This window comes from Clarias gariepinus, chromosome 28 (assembly GCF_024256425.1).
Source record: "Clarias gariepinus isolate MV-2021 ecotype Netherlands chromosome 28, CGAR_prim_01v2, whole genome shotgun sequence".
NCBI lineage: Eukaryota > Metazoa > Chordata > Actinopteri > Siluriformes > Clariidae > Clarias > Clarias gariepinus.
This window is the reverse complement of record NC_071127.1, coordinates 7,837,704-7,860,155: the sequence shown is the minus strand read 5'-3', so window position 1 is coordinate 7,860,155 and position 22,452 is coordinate 7,837,704. Positions and strand designations below refer to the sequence as shown.

The 22,452-nt window shown below is 36.6% G+C and overlaps 1 protein-coding gene across 1 annotated transcript in view; it reads right to left on the bottom strand.

Annotated features, from left to right (window-relative positions):
• The window catches only part of myo1g (myosin IG), a 44,876-nt gene extending 25,271 nt beyond the window's left edge, over window positions 1-19,605 (bottom strand). Inside the window, exons 1-12 of the mRNA XM_053489888.1 lie at window positions 19,370-19,605; window positions 16,981-17,189; window positions 14,102-14,195; window positions 11,917-12,082; window positions 11,130-11,183; window positions 9,742-9,837; window positions 9,482-9,598; window positions 8,266-8,472; window positions 7,600-7,745; window positions 7,057-7,171; window positions 6,179-6,349; window positions 5,358-5,428 (exon numbers count right to left, since the gene is read on the bottom strand). Of these exons, the coding sequence (XP_053345863.1) occupies window positions 5,358-5,428; window positions 6,179-6,349; window positions 7,057-7,171; window positions 7,600-7,745; window positions 8,266-8,472; window positions 9,482-9,598; window positions 9,742-9,837; window positions 11,130-11,183; window positions 11,917-12,082; window positions 14,102-14,195; window positions 16,981-17,189; window positions 19,370-19,464 (1,541 nt within the window). The 5' untranslated portion in view covers window positions 19,465-19,605. The remainder of the gene's footprint in view (window positions 1-5,357; window positions 5,429-6,178; window positions 6,350-7,056; window positions 7,172-7,599; window positions 7,746-8,265; window positions 8,473-9,481; window positions 9,599-9,741; window positions 9,838-11,129; window positions 11,184-11,916; window positions 12,083-14,101; window positions 14,196-16,980; window positions 17,190-19,369) is intronic.
• Window positions 19,606-22,452: the final 2,847 nt, after the last annotated feature.

The following is a 22,452-nucleotide window of genomic DNA, read 5'->3' as shown; positions in this document are numbered from 1 at the left end:
CATTCCTGACTGGAACAGCAAGAGCTCGCACACAGAGCAGGTTTAAAAAACAGGGTATACATAAAGCCCTGCCGAATCAACACCAGTGAAACATATCACACAGCAGAGAACCTAATGAATCTATTAAACAGTGGCTTCCTCCTCTTTTCCACAACCTCATTCTTTGCCAGGAATCAAGTGTTCATGCAGCACGATTACACAAGTGCACTTGGAAACATGATCAGAGTGAAGTGGGAAAAAACAAATACACAGCAGCCATTGGGATGTGCTGGTTATGTAAAGTGTCACAGCATCTCTCTCTCGCACACACACACACACACACACACACACATTGATTGTATTCTCTCTCTCTCTCTCTCTCTTTCCTAAAATCATCCATGTCAGTAACTGCAGCGTGTGTGTGTGACAGGTATACAGTGATGTAAAAGTGTGTAAGGAAGACTAAGTCAACTAAAGCACTGCTACTAAACAATAAAGTCCTAAAAAATAAACATTTTTATCCACATTAAATAAAATTTATTGATGTATATTGAATTAAAGAAATAAATTTTTTTAATGTTTTACTGTGACAAGCTGCAAAGTGCCTAACAATACACATTTTTATGTAACAGCCTCAGCAGCGACCTCATTTCCCCTCTCATCTGTTCCAACCACTCAGCATTATTCAGCGTCACCAGTATACTAATCACCGGCCTGATCATCTGCACCTGTTTCTCATTGGTTCATGTCTTTAATTAGATGTTTGTTTGTTTTTATGCTGGAATGATTCCTAGGTCACTGTGTGGCTTAAAAAGTCAAAAATACATTCCTCTGAAACTGCTCGGGACTGGACTGAAAATAAAAGACAAAAAACTTGCCAAGAATGGGAGTCAAGGATGTCCTACAGGGAGTCTGGAGAACTATTCCTCAAGACTGCATTAAAATACAAGAAAGATATAAAGAAATGAGGTGGAGGTGGGGTGGCACGGTGGTGTAGTGGTTAGCACTGGTGCCTTGCACCGCCAGTGTTCAGGTTCAATTCCCAGCCAGGCTAGATTCCTGTCTTTGTGCACATGGAGTTTTCATGTTTTCCCCGTGCTTGGTCGGTTTCCTTCGAGTACTCCGGTTTCCTCCCACAGTCCAAAGACATACAGATTAGGTTAATTGGCGTTCCCAAATTGCCCATAGTATGTGAATGAGTGTATGTGTGTGCCCTGTGATGGATTAGCACCCTGTCCAGGGTGTACCCCGCCTCTCGCCCTAAGCCTCCTGGGATAGGCTCCAGGCCTCCCACAGCCCTGAATACAGGAAAAACCGGTATAGACGGTGAGTAAGGTAGTGAGGTGAAGGTGACTCAAGAGTTCTGCACAGTGACATATACAGTATGTAGCAAATGTAATGTAAATGTACATTTTTGTCTAACCTAAGTAGAAGAGAAGAGCATCAGCACATAAAACTATTGCTACATATTTTATTGAGGGACAGGGCATTGGTGTCTCAATGGTAGGTTTCTCAATGGAAGGATCGTGTTCAATTCCTACCCAAACTCCAGCCCACTTAAAGCAGTGCCGGTTCCAAGCCTGGATAAAACGGGAGGGTTGGGTGTCGGGAAGGGCATCCAGTGTAAAACCAGGGCATCGGCTGGATCGCTGTGGCTACCCCTCGATGGGAGCAGCCAAAAGACCAACAACCATGTATTTAAGCCAAGGTGAAGCCAACTAGAGTTTCTGATTGACTGGAAAACATCTTTGGCAACCTTTCTATAAATAAAAACATAGACACGAGAACTTCCACAATTGGGGCGCCAAAATCCTTTATGCAACAGTCAACAAAAAACTTGTGTAAAAAAATATATATATATATATTATATTTTTAAACTTACAAAATAAAGTGTGATTGTGGCATCAGACGGAATATTGTTGACTAAATGGATGTTTTCTTGGATTCTATGTTAAACATTTGTTAGAAATCATTTTATGGCACCACAATCCTGACATGACCCCAATAACTGAGTGATTTTTTATTGTTTATCAGAAGTCACATTCTGTATCTCAAGTGTTTCTTTTTTCCTCATTGACTACATTGTGCTTTTCATTAAGGACTCATAATGAGGCGAGAACGATAGTAGAGACATTAATTGGAATTGAAAAGAAAGAGAAAGAGGTGGAGGGGAAGAAAATGAATGGGTGAAGAGTTAAGAAGCCAGAAAGTGAAAGAAATGATGAAGTAGGTCAGAGTCAGTTCAGAGAGGAGGGTCTGGCGGAGGGTATATTTAGCAAGAGAAAAGAAGGAACGGCTCGCTCTGGTAGAGCCTTAGGGATGCTGCAGTGTGTGTGTGTGTGTGTGTGTGTGTGTGTGTGTGTGTGTGTGTGTTGAGGGAAGGTTGACAACTATGCTCTGACAGTTTTGATTCCTTAGGGACATTGTTGTGTAGTGGGTGTGGGAGGCAGGAGCGAGCGTCTATATAGATGTGTGTGTGTGTAGTGTGTGTGGGTGTGTACTGTAAATTCCACAGAAGTAATCATATTTAGTAGGACATGTTTTTCCACATGACGTTTTGAGTGACCGGCTGCTGATATGCAGACTCATCGATTTAGCTACAGTACCTTCACATCTGTTTGTCTGCTAACATACAGCATGCGCGCAAACAACACACCTTCCAACCTCCTTCTTCAGCCTCCCATCATAGGCGTGAAAAAAAAAATCAGGGTAGAAAATTATGTGAAAAATGTGTCGTCTATTTTCAGTGCTAAGCTTTCCACTCTGATCCCTTCCTTCCTCTGTGAAAAAAAAGTCCTCCTAGATCCCAAATTAGGACAGAGCCCATGAGTTATAGAGTTGCAGATTAATTCCAGCACTGGCAGCAACTTTGCCGTCTGTGTTTTTGTAGCTGTTGGGTCATTTTATAGCAGCATAAATTAGTGAGTTTGGGTTGTAAGAAGGGTTGCTGATGGAACTGGATGTGGTTCTCAAACATACACACCCCGTCCATGCAGACACCCTCATTCGCAAAAATGTCTTTGCTAGGTTTACAGCTGGATGGACTACAGATGGACTATACACCAATCAGCCATAACATGACCATAACATGACCACCCACCAAATTCTGAGTAGTTCCTGCCTTTTGCCATCAAAACAGTGACACACTGTGTGTTCTAGAACCTTTCAATGGTAAACCAGCATTAACTTTTTCAGCAGTTTGAGCTCTACAGTAGCTTTTCTATTAGATCGGACTGCACAGGACAGCCTTCACTTCCCGTGTGCATTAGTGAGCCTTGGCCACCCATAACCCTGTCGCCAATTCATGGCTTTTTTGACCACTGCAGACCCAAAACATCTCACAAGAGCTGCAGTTTTGGAGTTCCATCACATCACTCATCCTAATTTGGCCCTTTTCGCAGTAGCTACAGTTGTAATATCTGGTTACAATGTAACCTGGAAGTTGGTGGAATGTACTAGGCAGCAAGTGAACAATTTGTCCCAGAAGTCGATTGTTGGAAGCAGGGAAAGGATTGGACAAATTGTGATGACTACTGTAGATAACCAGGTCAGAGCAGCACTTGTGGGATGTTCCCGAGCTGAAGTGGTCAGGACATACCAAAAGTAATTGAAGGAAGGAAAACCAGTGAACCGGCAGCAGGGTCATGGGTGGCCAAGGCTCACTGAAGTGAAGGCTGGCCTGTGTAGTCCAATTCAATAGAGGACTTACAGCAGATCAAATTGCTAAAAAGGTTAATGCTGGTTACCATAAAAGGGTGTCAGAACACACAGTGCATCAGTGTTTTAGTTGCAAAATGAGGACTTACTATACTTTAATATTATTATGAGTGGTCATAATGTTATAGCTGATCGGTTTGTACTGTATAGTAGAAACGATGACAACAAATGTGTCATGATATACTGTAAATCATACATTTTAAATGTTAGAAATTATGTCACAAATTGTTGTTACTAATTATGACATCATTAGTATGTGACTGTCACTTCAACAAAAAATAGAAACACCTGTAAACCTGCTTACTTATGCAGCAGCACTAAAGCAGGTAAATGTCTACATTGCACACTCATTCTTGGAACATCAACACTTTCCATCACTTATCTATTTATTAAATAAACTTACAGTATAATTGTAACTAAAACTAACCTTCATGAAAATGTACTTGTCAGCTTGCATGAGGTAGAGCTGTAGGACCACAGGGATGGCATGGCAACATACCAAGACAGTAAAGCCAAGGAGGATTTCATTATCAAATGCCCAGAAAGCAACAACATTTGTTTTTCTAAAAATGTTTTAACGTACATTAATTTGTATATCTTGTTCTTGTATTTGTGATGCTAATCATCATTATGAAGCATTTTCTTTCCCATTGGCCCATTGGTACATGAAGTATAATGTGGGATTATCATTCACACTTACTGTAAGTCCCACAACCACAAATGATATTTATTTGTTTACACCCTGGGAATAAAGCGTTATTATCCCAGGCACAGCTGCTAAAGGTAGGAACTGCAAATATGAACAAGACACTTAATCATCAAGCCATATATCAAAGTGTGTAATAAAGATATTTTGGCTGTTCTAGCAAACGCAAACGGATGTACTCTTTGTTTAAATATATTACACCACAGTTACATTCTCAACTCTAATTGTCTGAAAACTGTTGATTAACATTTTATGTAATGGACTTGCTTTAGCCTAATGCAATAAGTTTACATGTACTTACTGTATATCATAACAATTTAAATAGGGACTCATCCAACAGGCACTCAACATAAACCAATGGGAAAAAAGTGCATCTGTTTATATCCATTTTTCTGTCAGGAGAAGGAGTCTCCAGTGCCAGCGCTGTCTAATAGGTAGAGGTACGCGAACGCGTTTTTTTTTTCTTTCAAACCCCCCCCAAAAATAGTGTTTTCTGTTTTGTTTTGTTTTTCTGTAGTGTTCTTTCATTTCATTTATATTGTTTTGTTGTTGTTTTATTAGATTTGATTAGATTTATTAAACACAACAAAGGTGAGTGTGAATTATAGCTGCTATAATGTAAGTGATAACAGGAACAAATGCTGTAAATGTAACTATATATTGATAAAAAGTGCAAAATGTGATTGCTGATAAACACCGGATTGTGAAGTTTTTTAGAAAAAGTTTATATTCCTTATTCCATATTTCTTGTGTTCAGTGTGCAAAAGTCATTGGTACCATAAGTACCTTTTTTTTAATTAAATGCACTGATTATTTAAGTATTTCATAGATTACATTTTTTAAATGTGAGCAAATTTTTGTTGAGAAAGTGCTCTGGAATTTCACTGATCGTTTCCTCATTTGACTTATTTCTAACTGAAATTCATCACATGTTAAAAAAGAGCTCAGGACTCACGTGACATCGCCGGCGTAGTGTCGGATGCGGAAATGACGGTTGAACTCCATGCTCTTGTCAGTGGGACACAGCTACAGTAAGTGAAAGACAGGAGTTAGAATGTTATGAACAACACCGCGCCAACTTTAATACAAACATTTTCACATTACTTATTTATTATTTCTTATACTGTATGAGATTTTGTGTGCAAATGTCGCTCTCTGTTGTTCAGCTTGTAAACTGCAATGGTGGTCATTTAAAAAAAAAAGTTTACAAAGCTTATTGGAGAAAGAAAATGAAATTAAAGTAAATTAAATACTGAGGCAAATCAGATACACACATCCTCTTAACAACATTTTATGTCAGGATTGCTGTCCAAAGTGCTGAATCTTTAGCTCAGGAAGAAATCAGAGGTATGTGTATTCCAGTATTTCTGATTGGACACTATAATTAAATTAACAAATTAATATTTAGTTAACATAAAATGGCGATTTTTGATAATTATATCCTGTATCATATTGTGTGGATGTCCGCCATTATTTGCCCTAATAACTGCCTCAATCCTCTTTCACATGGCCTGGTCAGCATTTGGATCCTCTAACTTCCTTCCTTTTATAAGATTATATATATTTCTCTTATAATGCTCATATTCTTCTCTCTTCCCTCACTTTTTCTGCACTTGTGCTGCTGAAAGTTTACATGACTGTTTATATGCAGTGCCTATAGCGGTCCCGCAACATGCTACCACCACTGTGCTTCATTATGGAAAGGGTACTTTCTCGGTAGTACACTAACCAATTTTATGTCACACACTATTTTGTGCCAAGCAAACATGTATGTACCTTGCGGGATGTGTAGTGAGGGTGCTGCCCGAGCTTGTTGTTCATACTCTCCAGGCAGACGGTATCTGTGACTTTTCCAACAGTGAGACAGGCCTCGTCCAGAATGGAGATAATGCCCTTATGCGCCTGCTCCACTAGATCCACAATGATCTGGTTATTAAAGTAGTCGATCTGTGCAAGAGGATAAAAAAGGGTTGATATTAATGATACAATTTGAGTCAGATGGCCTGGCTTATTTAAAACAGAAAACAGGTGCAAGTGCATATAAGAGTGTTTAAATGTGCTGTAGAATATGATGATGTAATTGTGTGATGATGAAATACACATGCCCTCTTGTCCTTTCACTACCGTATATGGTAAAGCTGCAGTCAAATATTCTGGCTTGAGAACCAAAAAGGAAGAAACGAAACTTCTTGTCTTTCCAAATCTGCCTGTCTGGTCCAATCCCACAGAACAGCTAGAGTGATAAAAATTGCTGAAAAAAGTCAATGCTGGCTATAATAGAGGTATAAGAATATTCAGTGCACCCCAACCTGCGAGATATGAATCCTACCAGCTGTAAAGAGCTGTCCAAGTAAAGTGCCACAAGGGGAACCTATGCAATATTAGGCCTAATGTTTGCATTATTATGTTCTGGCAGAAGCCAGCCTTGTGGTTCACTGTTAGCACTGTTGCCTTGGACCTTCAGGGTCCTGGTTCGATTCCCTCCTCCGGACTGTGTGCATGTAGTTTGCATGTTCTCGATGTGCTTGTTGGGTTTCCTCCGGGTACTCCGGTTTCCTCCCACAGTCCAAAGACATGCAGATTTGGCTAACTAGTGCTCCCAAATTGCCTATTGTTTGTGTGTGTGTGTATATATATAAATGTGTTGTGCTTACATGTTGCCAAGTGATGCCCTCTCTGTGATACTCCTCCTGTTCTTGTCTTAGGATCAGCTCAATGAAAAGCTGCTGTAGCTTCTCGTTACAGTAGTTAATGCAGAACTGCTCGAAACTACAGCACACAACAAGAATTTAATGGAGTAAAATATAATAGACACACAACAATCATATTTCACCCTGATGAAATATAGGGGGAAAAAAACAAGGTTTGGGTCGTGATATTATGACATCTAAATGCATTTGTTAAAAGCACAAATTGCTCTATTTAAATTCAGATGTAAGCATAATTAAATAACATGACATGCTCATATTTTTGGGTTAGACATTAATACATTTTAAGGATGAAGCAAAATGACAAGAAATCCATAAATTTTTAATTAATGTAGAACAACATTATTCCTTTGGTCCGAACAAAATGTTATAAATGCTGAAAACTAAATTATGAAATGATATAGAGAAACACTAGAGGACGTCATAACTTTAAGCTTGCTTTCCCTTGTTAGTTCATGACAGCTATAAACAGCTAAGGAAAGTGCTCACCTGTTATTGTCAAAGATTTCAAAGCCATAAATATCCAGCACTCCGATCACTGTGTTTTTGCCATGCAGAGCCGGGTTGTAGTCCTTTACTTCGATCACACTGTTAATACGAGCCACAATCCAGCCGAACAACCGCTCATATAAAGCCTACAGGAAGAGACGCAGAGAACGAAAGTTATGTATTGAATCAGCCTAAAAGATCATTCATAACTACTAAATCTGTGAAATATTTCATATAATAAACATATTTTTCTTTCTATTAAAATTATTATGCTGTAATAATTTATAAACTTATAATACAGTATTGCACTGTTTGTTTTTCAAGGTGATGTATGTAAATATAATATGAAACTAATAATGTGTTTTTCTTTTATATAAGAAGTTATTATACATGTGGTGAAAAGGTAAAATAGTTGTATTAGAGGTTTTAGTAAATGTTTACAAATTAGAAAATTATTTGCTAATTTAAATAAAAAACAAAACAAATTTTTGTTAAACAAAAAAAAAAGTGATAAATAATGATGTGATGCAAACTACCGAGGTTATTAAGATCAGTTCTCATTTTAGTTAGTATTCAGACTTTTGGTAATGAATGTAATTAGATATTAATATTCTATAAAGTAAGGCAGGCCAAACGTCATGTTTATACAGGAAAGTATGAGAGCACCTTGGCGAAAGCATCCCTGCCATAGCTAGCCTCCTCCTCGCTGTGCCCTTTCGAGATGACCTCACCACCCCCTGTGGCAACTGTCCGATGCAACAGTGTATTATACACACTCTCGTCCTCGGAGGTTGTGAGCTCAGCGATGTGTGTCACTGCGTCACCTCCAACCACCTTAACGGTCTCGCCATCACTCACAAACTGCAGGTTCCCCTGAGAGGAACAATGAAAAACGCACACAGAACAGAACAGTCAGAAATCTTATGATTTAAGTCTGAAAATCTTAAGATCTTGAAATTAAGTTATTAGCTAATTTTGTAATACATAAATAGTTCCATATTATTTTTAATCTGATGTATTCACATATTATATAAAAAATGTTATAAACAATTGTATAATTAATTAAAATAGATTTTGCCTTATACATTTATAGACACAATATACAACTGAGTAATTAAAACTAAATTAAATACAGTAAAATCACATGAAATTATTATTAACATAACCCTTTTAGTAATTTTTTGGTTTTGCATATTGTATATCAGGTTTAGGATTGTACAGTGTAGAGTAACATATACATTTCAGCACAAAATAGGCAATATGATAAACTGATTTTTTTTTTCATTTTACCAACTACAGTACACAAACATGACTGAGAAAAAAATGTATATGTAAATTTAATGTCATAGGAAAAAAATATCACAGCTATACATGATCATGTATTTTTATGGTTGTTTTTGGTTGTTTTTTATGATAAAAATATATAAATAATAATAATAATAATAATAATTATTATTATTATTATTATTATTATTATTATTATTATTTTATTATTAATAATGATAATGATAATGGTGATTATTGTTATTATTATTATAATTATTATTATTATTAATAATAATAATAATAATAAGCTTGTTTTTAAAGGTGCTACATATTTGCAATATCCACTAGTGGTAATATTTACACATTATAAAAGTGATTATACATATTGTTCTACCTGACATATTCAGATACTGACTACATTACGTAACATTTTATTATTATTTAAACAAACAACTTATTACTTATTACTTGTTTGTTTTATGTATTAAGTCCATCATTCTGCTAAGTAACGTTATGCATTTTAATTATATACTATACTATCCACCTCAGTGATTTTCTTCTATCATCTTTCATAACTGAGAAAACCTTCTTCAGAATGTGATTGTTGGACGTGTACCAGGAGCAGGATGGTGGCCAGGATTTTATAGATGGAGTTGATCTCCTCCTGACTGAAGCCGATCACCTTGAGCGCGCTCATCACCTGTTTGTGACACCGACGGTCATCAGAGGACGACTGAGAGAGACAGAGAAAGAGAGAGAGAGAGAAAGAGAGAGTACAAGCAGGTGATCAAAGCATGTCAAATAAAGAGTGTGTGTTTCGGCACTGAAATATAGTTGGATGTGAAAAAAGAGTAAGGTGATGTGGGAGGAGCTTACGCTGACTGTGGAGCCCTGTTTGGTGTACATGTACAATGAAGGATCATTGTTAAGATGAAGAGATTTCAGCAGGTCATCAGCACCACCACGCAACAACTGGACACACACACACACAGAAGGTTTCAAGATTTAGTAGAGGTGTAACACAGATCTGCTATCTTCATCAGTATCTGTTAAGTGCTTTGAATATTTCTATCTTTATCTGTACTAAGATCGAAACTGGAAGTGGATATGGCCTTAACCAGACTCTACCTAGACTGTACTATAATTAAATACAAACCCAACCCTACCCCCTCGCAAAGACCAAAAAAGCTAAAATATCGAAGAGGAAATGCTGACATTACCAGCAAGCTGTGTGGGTTCTCCTCCCACGGTTCTCCCACAGTCCCCATACCGCTCAAATTCATAATCAGTCTCTAGACTGCCTGCTAATTAAGAATCTAGAGATTTGAGCAGGACACAAGGTTACAGGGTTATTATTTTTGTTTCTTTCCTGTCTGCTGTATTTTCTAATAAATTTAGTTTGTTCTGTTTCCCAAAATACACACACACACACACACACACACACTAACTATATACAGTACCCATAACTTGTTCATGTCTACATGAAAATAAGCACCTCCAGCTTGTGTGAGAGGTAAACTTGAGTGGGAACCCAGCCTTAATCAACAACACACCAAATCAAAGGAAAAAATAAAATGAAAACAACTGGGCACCCCGGAATTGGATGTGTATTTTTATCCATTTCCAAGTCAAACCGAGACGTACATGAAATTCACATTAATGAAGGCATTGACCCGATGGACATTTACAGAAGACTTCAAGCACAGTAAGGTGTTGTGACCATTTGAACGCTGAACATTCAGCAGGTAGAACGCCTGATTCTGGAAATCAACGGATAGCTTTTGCTAACTTGTGTTAAAGATACATCTGTCTGTGGGAACTGTACACGCAATGATTTACCAACACCACCTGCACATTACAGGAACTCATCCCCAGTACAGTCCAGACCACACTCCAAGCCATTTCCACATGTTAGGGCCATTAAAGGAGTTTTAGACATGAAGCCGACAGTTTAAATCATGGCCACATGTCCAAGCACGAGTGAAACACTGGGATAAGTGCATTAGTGTATCAGGGGATTATATAGAGAAATACAGTAAAGGGAGTTTTTAACTCTCATAACTCTGTTTTCTGTTATCCTGCACAATCAAAAATCCCGGTTTGACTGGAACGCCCTTTGTAAAATATGTATCAACCTTAAATCATTAGAATTCAGTTACATTTCTTATATCTAATGCATTTCTGAAACTCAAAAGTAGGATTCTATGAACAAAATCCTTTCCAATCCTCTTTTAACTGCATGTAGATCCTACAGTATATCCCACCTGGTAGAACGAGTGGAAGTTTCTCTCTCCCTCCTGCTGATGGATGACCCTTGACTAAACAGAAGAAAAAAAAAAGATCACTCAAGGTCAACATTATTTCCAATATTATCTTATGTAATGTATATAATCATACATTAATATTCTATGAACAGCCTTAACTTTTCAATTCTGGACTACATCTCAATATCAGAAACATTAATTATGAGTTTAACTATGTAATGTACTATATCTTCCTTATTTCCAGAAGGAGACATAAACAGACACTCTGTATTATAAGCTAATTTGTGGTATGTATCAACACGCAGGGGTGTTAGCATAAGTGTAGTTGGACAATGTGTTGCTCACTTCTCATTCCTATATTTAAACACCTTCGCAGCGCAAACCACACTTATGACAGAGCCAAGAAACTAAAGCTGACCCAACTGGAACTAATTACTAACTACATTAGTTACTGCATGTATTTATGTATGTATGTATATATGTATGTATGTATGTATGTATTTATGTATGTATGTATATATGAATTTACATCATTATATACACATATATGCATGCACACACACACACAACTGAAACCTTGACATTTTTTGTGTATGAGTGTATGTGTGTATGCAGCTGCTGATGTAGTTAGTAATTAGTTTCAGTTGCGCCAGCTTTAATTTTTACCTTCTATCTCATCTCTGTCATAAGCAGCGTATGTATTGTAGACAAGTGTTTCAGGCCAGTAATTAGTCTATGTCTATCTTAGAGTGATTTCAAGTTCCAGCTTCTGATTTTCCCTCCTTACCTTCTCCAGCAGGTAGTTGTTGATATGTCCTCCCGTTGGATCCCCATTGAAGTTAAAGTTAATGTCCATGTACTTCCCGAATCGGCTAGAGTTGTCATTGCGGTTGGTCTTGGCGTTCCCGAATGCCTCCAACACACAGTTGGATTTCAAGAGCACGTTCTTCACACTAAAGATAGAAGTATTTAATTAGGAAAGCTCTTGGGGCAAAGAGGAGCTGTGGCAGAAACAAAAAATAGTTTTTCATTTAAACTGATCAATGTCAGATTTTAAAACATATAAGACTAGACATTAAAAATTGGTAATGAAGTCCATATTTCTAATACAAACTTATTGAAACAAATTGTATTTTTAAGTTATTACATAGGAAAATGAAAATCAAAAATTTTAGATTTTTAATGAAAAAGGCACCAATAGCATCAACCAGTTTCCTAAATGTTGTGCAAAATGGGATGGTGCACCATGGGATGGTAATCCAGTAATACTACAGTGATACTACAAGTTCTATAGCCATTAAATATCATGTAGTTAGTGTTCACCCACCCTGTAGTAAAATAATTAATGATAGGGTGGTGTGATGTGAACTAATGCAAACCATTTGTTGTTAAAAAAAATGAAAGGAGCTTTTAATGCAAAATACACAAGCCATTATATTCAAAACTATTAGCAGGTCGGCAGACATGGTGCACTCCACCTTAATCAGCTCAAGCAAAGTCAGTTTTTTGGCTCTTTTATGCAAATAAATGAATAAATAAATGCATACTGTACATACATATCTATTGGTTTAAGTTGTTATAGTATCTGTAAAAAAAAACACTTTGAAGCTGCAGAACATAGAACATAGGACAGAGTTTGTAGACAATATAATGCATATTCTCAAGAGATACAGACTGGAGTTTTGGTGACACTATTTTCTGATCTTGATTTAGGTTTAGCTGTAAAACTACAGTAGTTTAGGCTCTTGTACAGCATGAAACCTACTTTCAGGATCTCTAGGATCAATTGATAGTGTTGAACAATGCAATATTGCATTTAATACTGCTTTAACTGCCCCCAGAATAGGAAAAGGCACACCGTGTGTGATGTCTCAACGAGGTTGGTGTCCAGAGAATACCAAGGACACACTTGGTATAGCGCTAAACTACCCTATGAGGATTTCAGAGCATCAGAAACACAACTTGCCCCACCAAAACTCCAGCTTGAGCGACAGGAAATCCTATGAACCTCTGGTCAATTTGAGTTAGGAAACCTATCTGCTAGCTCATTGATCTATCTAGACTCCTTTTTTCATCTGTTTGATCAGAGACACAGGTTCACCCTCCGCTATTTACTGTAGCTTTTGCTAGTGATGCTCCAGATTAAAACAGTAAGCATTACATGGACAACCTAAGTCTGCTTTGATACCTGTTTGGCACAGACCTTGAACATGTCATAGGCTTATCCAACTAAATTTTGTCTATATTCCAGGCTGCGTCTCTTGAGAATATGCAAACTGATCTTTAGCCGAACTGTGAAGTTATGAGGGTTCTTCAAGCCATAAATCTCATAAAATTCCACAGTTTGTGATGACGGTGCTTTGTCTACCTTTGCATCTGTTTTTGAATGCAAAATTGAGGACCTTTAAATTACCCCAGTTTAAAATAATTCTGTAGAAGAGCTGCACATGAAACGGGCTTTCGGGTTGAGCAGCCTGGTTGTTTTAGTCTAGGGAGTCTAGACAAGCCACGGGATGAGTGTATGCATTAGGTTGCCTTAAATCACATCAAGTTTGTTGGACATAATTTCATGTGTTTTACACATAAGTATCTTATGTCATTTTAATTATAATTATCTTGTGAGCTTTTTAAAGTAATTCAAAAAGTATTACTTTAACACCTGGATACAGGGTCATGGGTGGCCAAGGCTCATTGATGCTACATGAGTCTGGCCCCTGTAGTCCGGTATAATAAAAGAACTGCTTTAACTTAAACTGTGAAAAACATTAATGCTCGTTCTGATAAAAAAAAAAAAGGACTCGGAACACACAGGACGCGTAGCTGAGGACCAGTATGAGTGGCCATGCTGATCCGTGTCCACCACCAAAAGCGCCCTTTTCGAGCAATAAAACTGGACCGAAGGGAATTTACTCAATATAAGGCAGGTGGTCAAAACCATATGGCTGATCTTTTAATGGTTTTAACGTTCTCACCTCTCGACCTCTTCTCTTTGGCTGGGGTTGGTGATTGCAGCGATGTACTGCATGATATATTTACTGGCTTCTGTCTTTCCTGCTCCACTTTCACCTGGAAATTACACACATTTTGGTGTTAAACAGTATCCTCTATAGCTTACTCCAGAGACTCCACAGATTACTCCATACCTCAAACCTGTACTTCTAGAAGAAAAAAAAAAAAAAAAAAAAAATATATATATATATATATATATATATATATATATATATATATTTAATAGTTAATTTTTTTTTATCAGTTCATCATATTGCCTACAGTATTATGTGCTGCACTATCCTGAGTCCTATATATGTTATTAAAAACACTGCAAAACATATTAAATCATGGCTAAAATACTCTGAGCTTTAAGGGCTCCGGATGCAATAAAGCACATTCTGTTAGAGAGAAAATATCAGTGATGAGGCGAGGTGAAGTTATTTTTCTTTTCAAGTACATCCTGAAATGTTTTGTTCCTCTTATTCTACCACAAGTTGCCAAATATTACTTTCTAAATGTATTAGTACATGACACATGACATACTTTTTACTTTTTTAAATGTCTAAGTGAAGTTATTTCCTGTTATCGCTTACATTATGACAGCTATAAACAGATCATGCCTCATCTGTCTTTCTGTTTTCTTTCTCACAAAGCTTACCAAGTCTGACACTGGAGACTCGTTGATTTTGTTCTTTAATAACAACAAGTTTTTCAGTTTGTTTATTGTTAATCTTTGGTTTTGTGTGGTTGACCAATCAGATTTTAAAATACTGTGAAATAACAAAACATTGCTAAACTATAATCTGGTTAACACTTGCCATTCAGGAGGTGTTTATGTGGGTTTGATTTTACTCACTCATGGTGAAGGGTGTTGATTATTTGCCTTATGAGGTTAAATTGCAAATAATTGTAAAGGAAATGAACAATACCAATGCTAATATTGCTAATATTACATTACTGAAAGCAATATCCATGTATCAATATATATATATATATATATATATATATATATATACGTATTAAGAGCAGAATTTCCATTCAAGTAAAATATGTAAGGTAAATCAAAATAAATAATGAAATAAATTAATATTTTTATGATAAACTTATTAAAAAGAATCAAGTACATCTAATTTATAGTTAAAGTAATGAATTGTAAAATAATTATATTTAAAATAATTTATTTATTTTAGCAAATTTGATAAAATATGTAAAATCTACAGAAGAATGTAGTGTAGTGTAATAATGTAGTGCAATGTACTGATTTGATGTTCACTTCAATAACATGTTAATCACATATAATCAGATTTTGAAACCTTAAATGTTAAGCATTAGCATGTTAAAATTAAAAAGTTAAGAAAATGCTGTGGTGTACGCAATAAAAAATATAATATATTATAAATGCTGTAAGTTAATTTTATTTTAGGGTACTGTTAAGATAATAAAAACAGAAAAAACTTTAAAAGCTCATGACTCTCCTTGCAGAAAACTCCCTGACAATTAATGTTCCCCTTTTTGATTACTTCTTATTATACACTGGTCAGCCATATCATTAAAACATAAAACATTATGCTCAATATTGTGTAAGATTTGGGGAATTTGAATGCCAGGTCAACAACCTTAAACTCCTTGCCTGCTAAGTCCCATATACAACAAGCTGTGATGCACTGAGTGTTCTGGTACCTTTCTATAGCGGCCATTAACTTTACCCCAGTAATTTGTAATACATTGGCTTTTCTGTTGGATTGGACAAGACAGGCTGACCTTTAGTCCTTCTAGCTATGGGTGGCTTATGGAATCTATGATTTTGTCATCTAATTGATCATCATTGTTATTTAGTGTTAATGTAATGTCTAATCAGTGTATAAATCCAAATGTTTTATTCCTCACTTACTGCAGAAGTTTATAGCTTGCTAATGGTATCCATTGCTCAGAGGTCCTACCACAGTTGTGAAAATGAGAATAAATACACTGGTCACCATTGGCGTCAACGATCCCTAGTTGGACTACAGAGGTTTCTAGATGGATGGATGGACTTAATGTTATCTAATGCAGTTAACAATGTTAATAATGCATTTCAGTTGTTACCAGTAACAGTAGCACTAAATTAAAACTCGGAGCATATGTTTTTTAATAAACAAAAGGTGTCTGTCTTGCCATTAAAAAACACTATACATCAATTGTCTGGCTTGATTACAGTAGTATAAAATCCATGCATTATATACAGAGTGACATCCTTTTTCAGCAAAATGATAAACTGAATTTCATTTTATTTTATTTTAACCAATTATACAAACATGACTGGGGAAAAATTGGGAAATAGGTCTCATAGGCAAAGAAATAGCACAGATACCCATGATCACATGTTTTAATGGTTGCTTTTGGTTGTTTCTATGACGGAAAAAAAAATTATAATATGCCCATTTTTAAAGATTCCACAAATTTGCAATGTCATTGCCAAATTCGATAATGGTAAAATTGACTTATATTTATAAAAGTAGTAGTACTGTTTGTTCTATCTGACATATAGATAGACACAGATCCCTGACCCCGGCTAACACAGTGTTGCCAGCACTGATCTATGCCACTCGGGGTTAAAGGGTTAAACGTCACACAGAATTGCATTCTCTTTAATTATTTTCACATCAATTTGAATATTTTTAACAGTGTATTTGTTTAGATGCTTGCATACAAGATTATGTCACATCACTTTCTATATGAGTATACTGTAGCATGACCCAAAAAATTCCATTATTTGACCACACTACTGCAAATAGTCCATTATTTGTTCATACAGTACACTTCCCTTTTAGGTTTTCCATTCAAAACCCCACTCTTAATTATCCAATGTGCATTTGGTTACCTGAAATGACAATGCAGGTGTCTTTCGCTCTCCTCTTCATGGCTTTGTAGGCCGCATCAGCAACTGCGTAAAGGTGAGGTGGGTTTTCATAGAGCTCTCTCCCTCTGTACGCATCAATGGCCTCCTTCCCGTATATTTCCATCTGCCTGTAGGGATTCACCGACACCACCACCTCTCCAATAAACGTGTAGATTCGGCTCTTCTCGAACCTGACAACATAACAGTCAAATCAGTCCAGCAGCATAAAAGGCCCTTGTTTGTGAAAGCTTTATAAAATAAAAATTAAAAATATATATATATATGAATCAATGTAAATATAAACTCTGTGAAACAAGTCTGATGCTGTACTTTGAGGTTTCTCAGTATCATGACAAGCTGAGTTTTCTTATTAACTTAAAGGGAAGAGAAAAATAGATGCTTGTGGGGGAACAACTGTGTGCAGCATTTATTATGTAGTTCATAATAGGAACTATGTTTTTTTTTCTCTCTGACATTACAAATCATTAAACATAATACATGGATTGAAAATGCAATATTGATCATTCATAAATAAAATGCTGGCAAATTTATTTGATATAAGATATTTAAAATTATTAAAATAATAAAGACTCTGTTGGGTCTCATTACAGCTCAACTTTGAATATTTTCTATAAGATTTAGAATATTTAACACACCGCAGTGTTACTTAAACTAAGCAGTGTATTAATAGAATTTTAGTGGTGAGCCATGAGAAGTCACTATTACTCACATTATTACTTGTTATTCAACAAATAAAAAGGAATTAATGCAAGATTATTATACCTATAAATATTGTCAAAAATAATCCTACGGCAAAATTCAGACATAAACACAGTCTGGCTCTGATAAATGCACAAAACATTAATGTACTCATTTAACTAAAGTCCTTACATTGTTAATAGTTTGATTGTTAAATAAATTTTTACTAAGAAGGTGGTTTTTTAATTAAAAAAAATAATAAAATGGCCTTATTTATTAAAATAAGATTCGCAAGGACTACACTGTGAATAGAGTAGAAAATCCATTCATTCACATCATCCTTACAAATCACTATGAATATTTCCAACACCCATTAAAACTCAATGTGCAACCTAACTCATACACAAACCCAGAGCTTAATGTGAATTTCAATTATCAATTAAACCGGAAGCATAGTGTGTAGCCTAGTACGTCTGACAGGGTGATATAAACTACGCCTACATTTGACAGGAAGTGATACAGAGGTGGGAAGTGAGAACAGGAAGTGCGACGAATGGTTCGAGATGACTTGCCTTCTCTGTTTCATAAAAACCGAATGACTGGGTGTGTTGTGTCAGACATGTCAAATGGTTCTGCTGACTTTACTACATATTCATATCATCATATCGTTATCAGCATTAAATCGCCAAAATTCACTTGAAACAAGATCATTGTCCTATTCAATTTTAAATCAGTTAAAAAATTTAAAGAATCTTGTTTAAAATGTTGTATTTAGGAATTTAGAAATCTCATTTATGTGATAAGTAGCTATTCTTATGGTAATGACCAATTATTATTTCCAGGTAATTATAATATAACATATGCAGCTACACAGAGGATTACAAAGAAAAAATGTAGAAAATTCTATACATAAGTATTAATAGTGTATATTATAGTGTATATCATGCACTCCGGGTAAATCAATGATTTGATATAAATATTTATTTGTAATTCTCATTCATTGTGACGTAAGGCCTTGGAACAAATTTAGCCAACAAGCGAATCATTATTTACATGTCGCAACCATTAAACACATCCTCTGAGGTTGTCATGGAAACGCTAACAAACATGCAAACAGCAAAGAGCCTGTGGTTTTGACTAAAAAAATGATAAGCAGGTGAATTACACTAACATACATTATAACAGAGAGAGAGAGAGAGAGAGAGAGAGATCTCTAAAAAGGATTTACAAAGAACTTAAGCATTTCAGGTTGCATCACTGTCTTGTGAAAATCTTCAGCTTAGACGTGAAGATTTCATGTTTGTTTGAATCTCTTTCATAACGTATAGACAGTACATACTGCAAAGAAAAGTCCCAGCTAGTTCTGAATTTTGTTAACCAGACATTAGTCATAGTGGAGGCAATGTACATAGCGTTCAACCCATCCGAACTGAAAGGGAAGTGGTCAGAATCAAAAAGTACCTTACATACTAGTTAACCTTTAAAAATATCGTGTTTTTCAGTCCTAATTCAAAAAGAAAAAGGGTGAGTTTAAGCCTAAACCATGATTGAAAACTTAAACTAAGTCTGTATTGAGATCTTTCTAAACCTGTCAATCTGAACTTGTACGCGACACACACTGCTTCGCTATTTCTTCAATGGTCACAGTTGCTGGGAAGGCATCTCCTCTTACCTGAGCTTGAGGTTCTCCAGGAACTGTTCCATGGTCACCTCGTCCAGGAGCACAAAGTCGGACTTGCCGAACTCAAAGCCCTCCAGTTCCGCCATCCCTGCAGCAGATGGAGAGACGAGTGGATGATGGTAGAAAAGACAGAAAGAGAGAGGGAAGTAGTGCAAGCCGGTAGAAAAGACTGGGTGTGGCTTAAGCCTTTTTTTTGCTCATGGTTCATGTGGGGCTGCATTTAGGCAAGAGTTGTGGTTTGTATGCTACAGCACGTCATCCTGTGGTGTGTATGTGTGTGTGTAGCGTATCATGTCTGAGCAGTTCTTCCGTACCATGTCTCTCTATAGCTATATCCTTTTCTCACACACAAATTGCATGTAATGTTCTATAGCATATGTGTATCTGTGTGAGTGTGTTGGGGGTACAGGAGCTGCGACACTGCACTGGAATGTTATCTTTTGGGAATAAACACAGCATTTCCTGCCTCGAGATCAGTCCACAAGATGTATGCAGATGAGACTCGTGGGAAACCGAAACCACTTTAAATTATATGCAGGTTCCTTTATCTGAAGCCCATTACCGAAGTACTAAAGAGAGGAAATGTAATGATCTGACATCACAGCGAAGACCAACCTCCATCAACACTGAAAACACAAGGCTGACAAGAACACCATGTAAAGAAGAATGAACAGAGAAGTTCTCCTGATCTACATAAAGGTCGTCTGGTAGAAACTATAACTAGGACTAATGGTGCAGTTAGCTAGCATACATCGTTGTTCTTAACTTTATTTTGTTTTACAAAAATGCTCCTTTAATACCACCTAAATTAATTAATCTGGTGTACATAAATTGTCTGTAAGGCTGATTAAAACCATCGAAAATGTTGGTAATTGGGGCAAAAGTTGGGGAAATTGAATTTTTTTCGAACAAGCTTCAGAGGGAAACTCAAAGATAAGGGTCATAAAGTTTCCTAGTCTCTATGCATACATTTATAGTTACATCTAATGTTGCAAAACAGGAACAAAACAATGTACTTCTTGTCATATTACCAGTTATTTCCTCACCTTTTCTTAAAGCTTATTTACAGTTTGTACCTATAAATACAAAACTCAATGTAAATTTTGCATAGCACATCACCACAGGGCTTCATACCCTTGTCACGGGACTTCTTACCAATTTTTTTTTGTTTTCTTTGTTAATATTTTTTTTTTCTAACTGTATATTATTTGACTTTTACATACACTGGCTGGACAAAAAAAGTCATACATTATGATATTTCATTGGATCACTTTTTGCATTGATTGTGGCACACATTTGCAGTAGAATCATTTTGATAAGCTTCTGCTATTTCACAACATTTTTTTTCACATTTTTTACTCTCCAAGATCTTGTATCAGGGTGGTGGTGGCTCAGAGGGCTAAGACACTGAGTTATTGATCGGAAGATTGGCGGTCCCAGCTAGGTCCTTCACCAGGTTGCCACTGTTGGGACCTTGAGCAAGGCCCTAAACTCTATCTGCTCCAGAGGCGCTGTATCATGGCTGACCCTGCGCTCTATGCAAAGAAGGAATTTTACTGTGCTGTAATGTACATGTGACAAATAAAGACTTAACATAATTAAGATTTATTGTTAATGGGAGAGTTGAGGAAAGTTTTCTCCAGCACATCCCAAAGGGGATTAAGGTCTGGACTTTGTTGTGGCCAATGCATGTGTAAAAATGATGTCTCATGCTACCTGAACCTCTCTTTTACAATTTGTGTCCCATTGCCATCTTGGAATATGCCTTGTGTTTAGGCATTTGGCAGACGCTTTTATCCAGTGCAACTTACAAAAAATGCCTTGAAGTTTATGTCAGTGGATAGATACTTACACTGGGTTACTAGGTTACTAACTAAGTGCCATCAATCAAACACAACTGGGCTTTTTTAAAATTAGTATTTTTTTTTATTAGGGTAATTAGTCCAAGTATTGAAGAAACAGTCTCTGCTGAATAGACATCTAGAAGAAGTTTGTTCCACCACCTAGGTGCCAGAACAGAAAAGAGTCTGGATGAATGTCGTCCTCGATACCTGAGAGATGGTGAGACGAGGCGAACAGTGCTGGAGGATCGGCGGGAACGTGGTGTAATTAGAGCAGAGAGGTAAGTGGGTGCAGGGCCATTTTTAGCTTTATAGGCGAGTATCAGGGTTTTGAATTTGATGCGGGCAGCTACAGGAAGCCAGTGGAGGGAGCGGAGGAGTGGGGTGGTGTGGGAGAACTTGGGAAGGTTAAAAAAGGGATGTGCTGCTGCATTCTGGATCAGTTGAAGAGGATGAATTGTGGACAGGGAAAACAAAGAAATCATCAGGGAGGAGAAACAAATCCATAGATGGAAAACCTGGTCATTTAGCATTTGGGGGCACATAACATGGTGGGTGCATTTCTATTTACTCTGATCCACTCATCATCCAATAACATGACCTTTTACCAATGCTCCACAGACCATTCTTTATGTCCCTAGCAAACCGAAGCCTTATCTTCTGTTTAGTATCACGGATAAGTGATTTTCTTTAGCTGTTTAGTCCCAATCCCTTGAGTTCTCTTTTCCTTGTGCTCTGACTTTCAGTATTAAATATGGCCGTGAGTTTTACTCTATTTTTTGAAGATGGTTCAACACCATCTGTCCAGGTCTATCCATCCATATCTATCCATGTTTTGGATAGTTATTATTCCAATTTTAGTAGTTTCAACAATTTCAGTTGTTTTCTTTGTGTCGTGCAGGACAATATTTTGACCCTTCCGAAACAGAGTGACATTTTTGCTACGACCACAGGATATGGCTTCTGACATGGTTAAGAAAAGAGAAGTTACTCACGGCATCAGTTAGGATTATATAGCACTTGTAGCCAGCTGGAACCTATTAATGACTGCAGTAATTATAGGTAAGGAAGCCTCCTACCTATGTGCAAGGTTAAATTTAAGTAGCAACTCTCTATTTGTTTCATAAAGTTATTCCTTATTAATTATATGGTGTTACTAACTGTGGTTCACCGGACCCCCAGATTTCCATAGAACAACTGAATAGCTCATGTTATTTTATTTTTAGTGGAAGA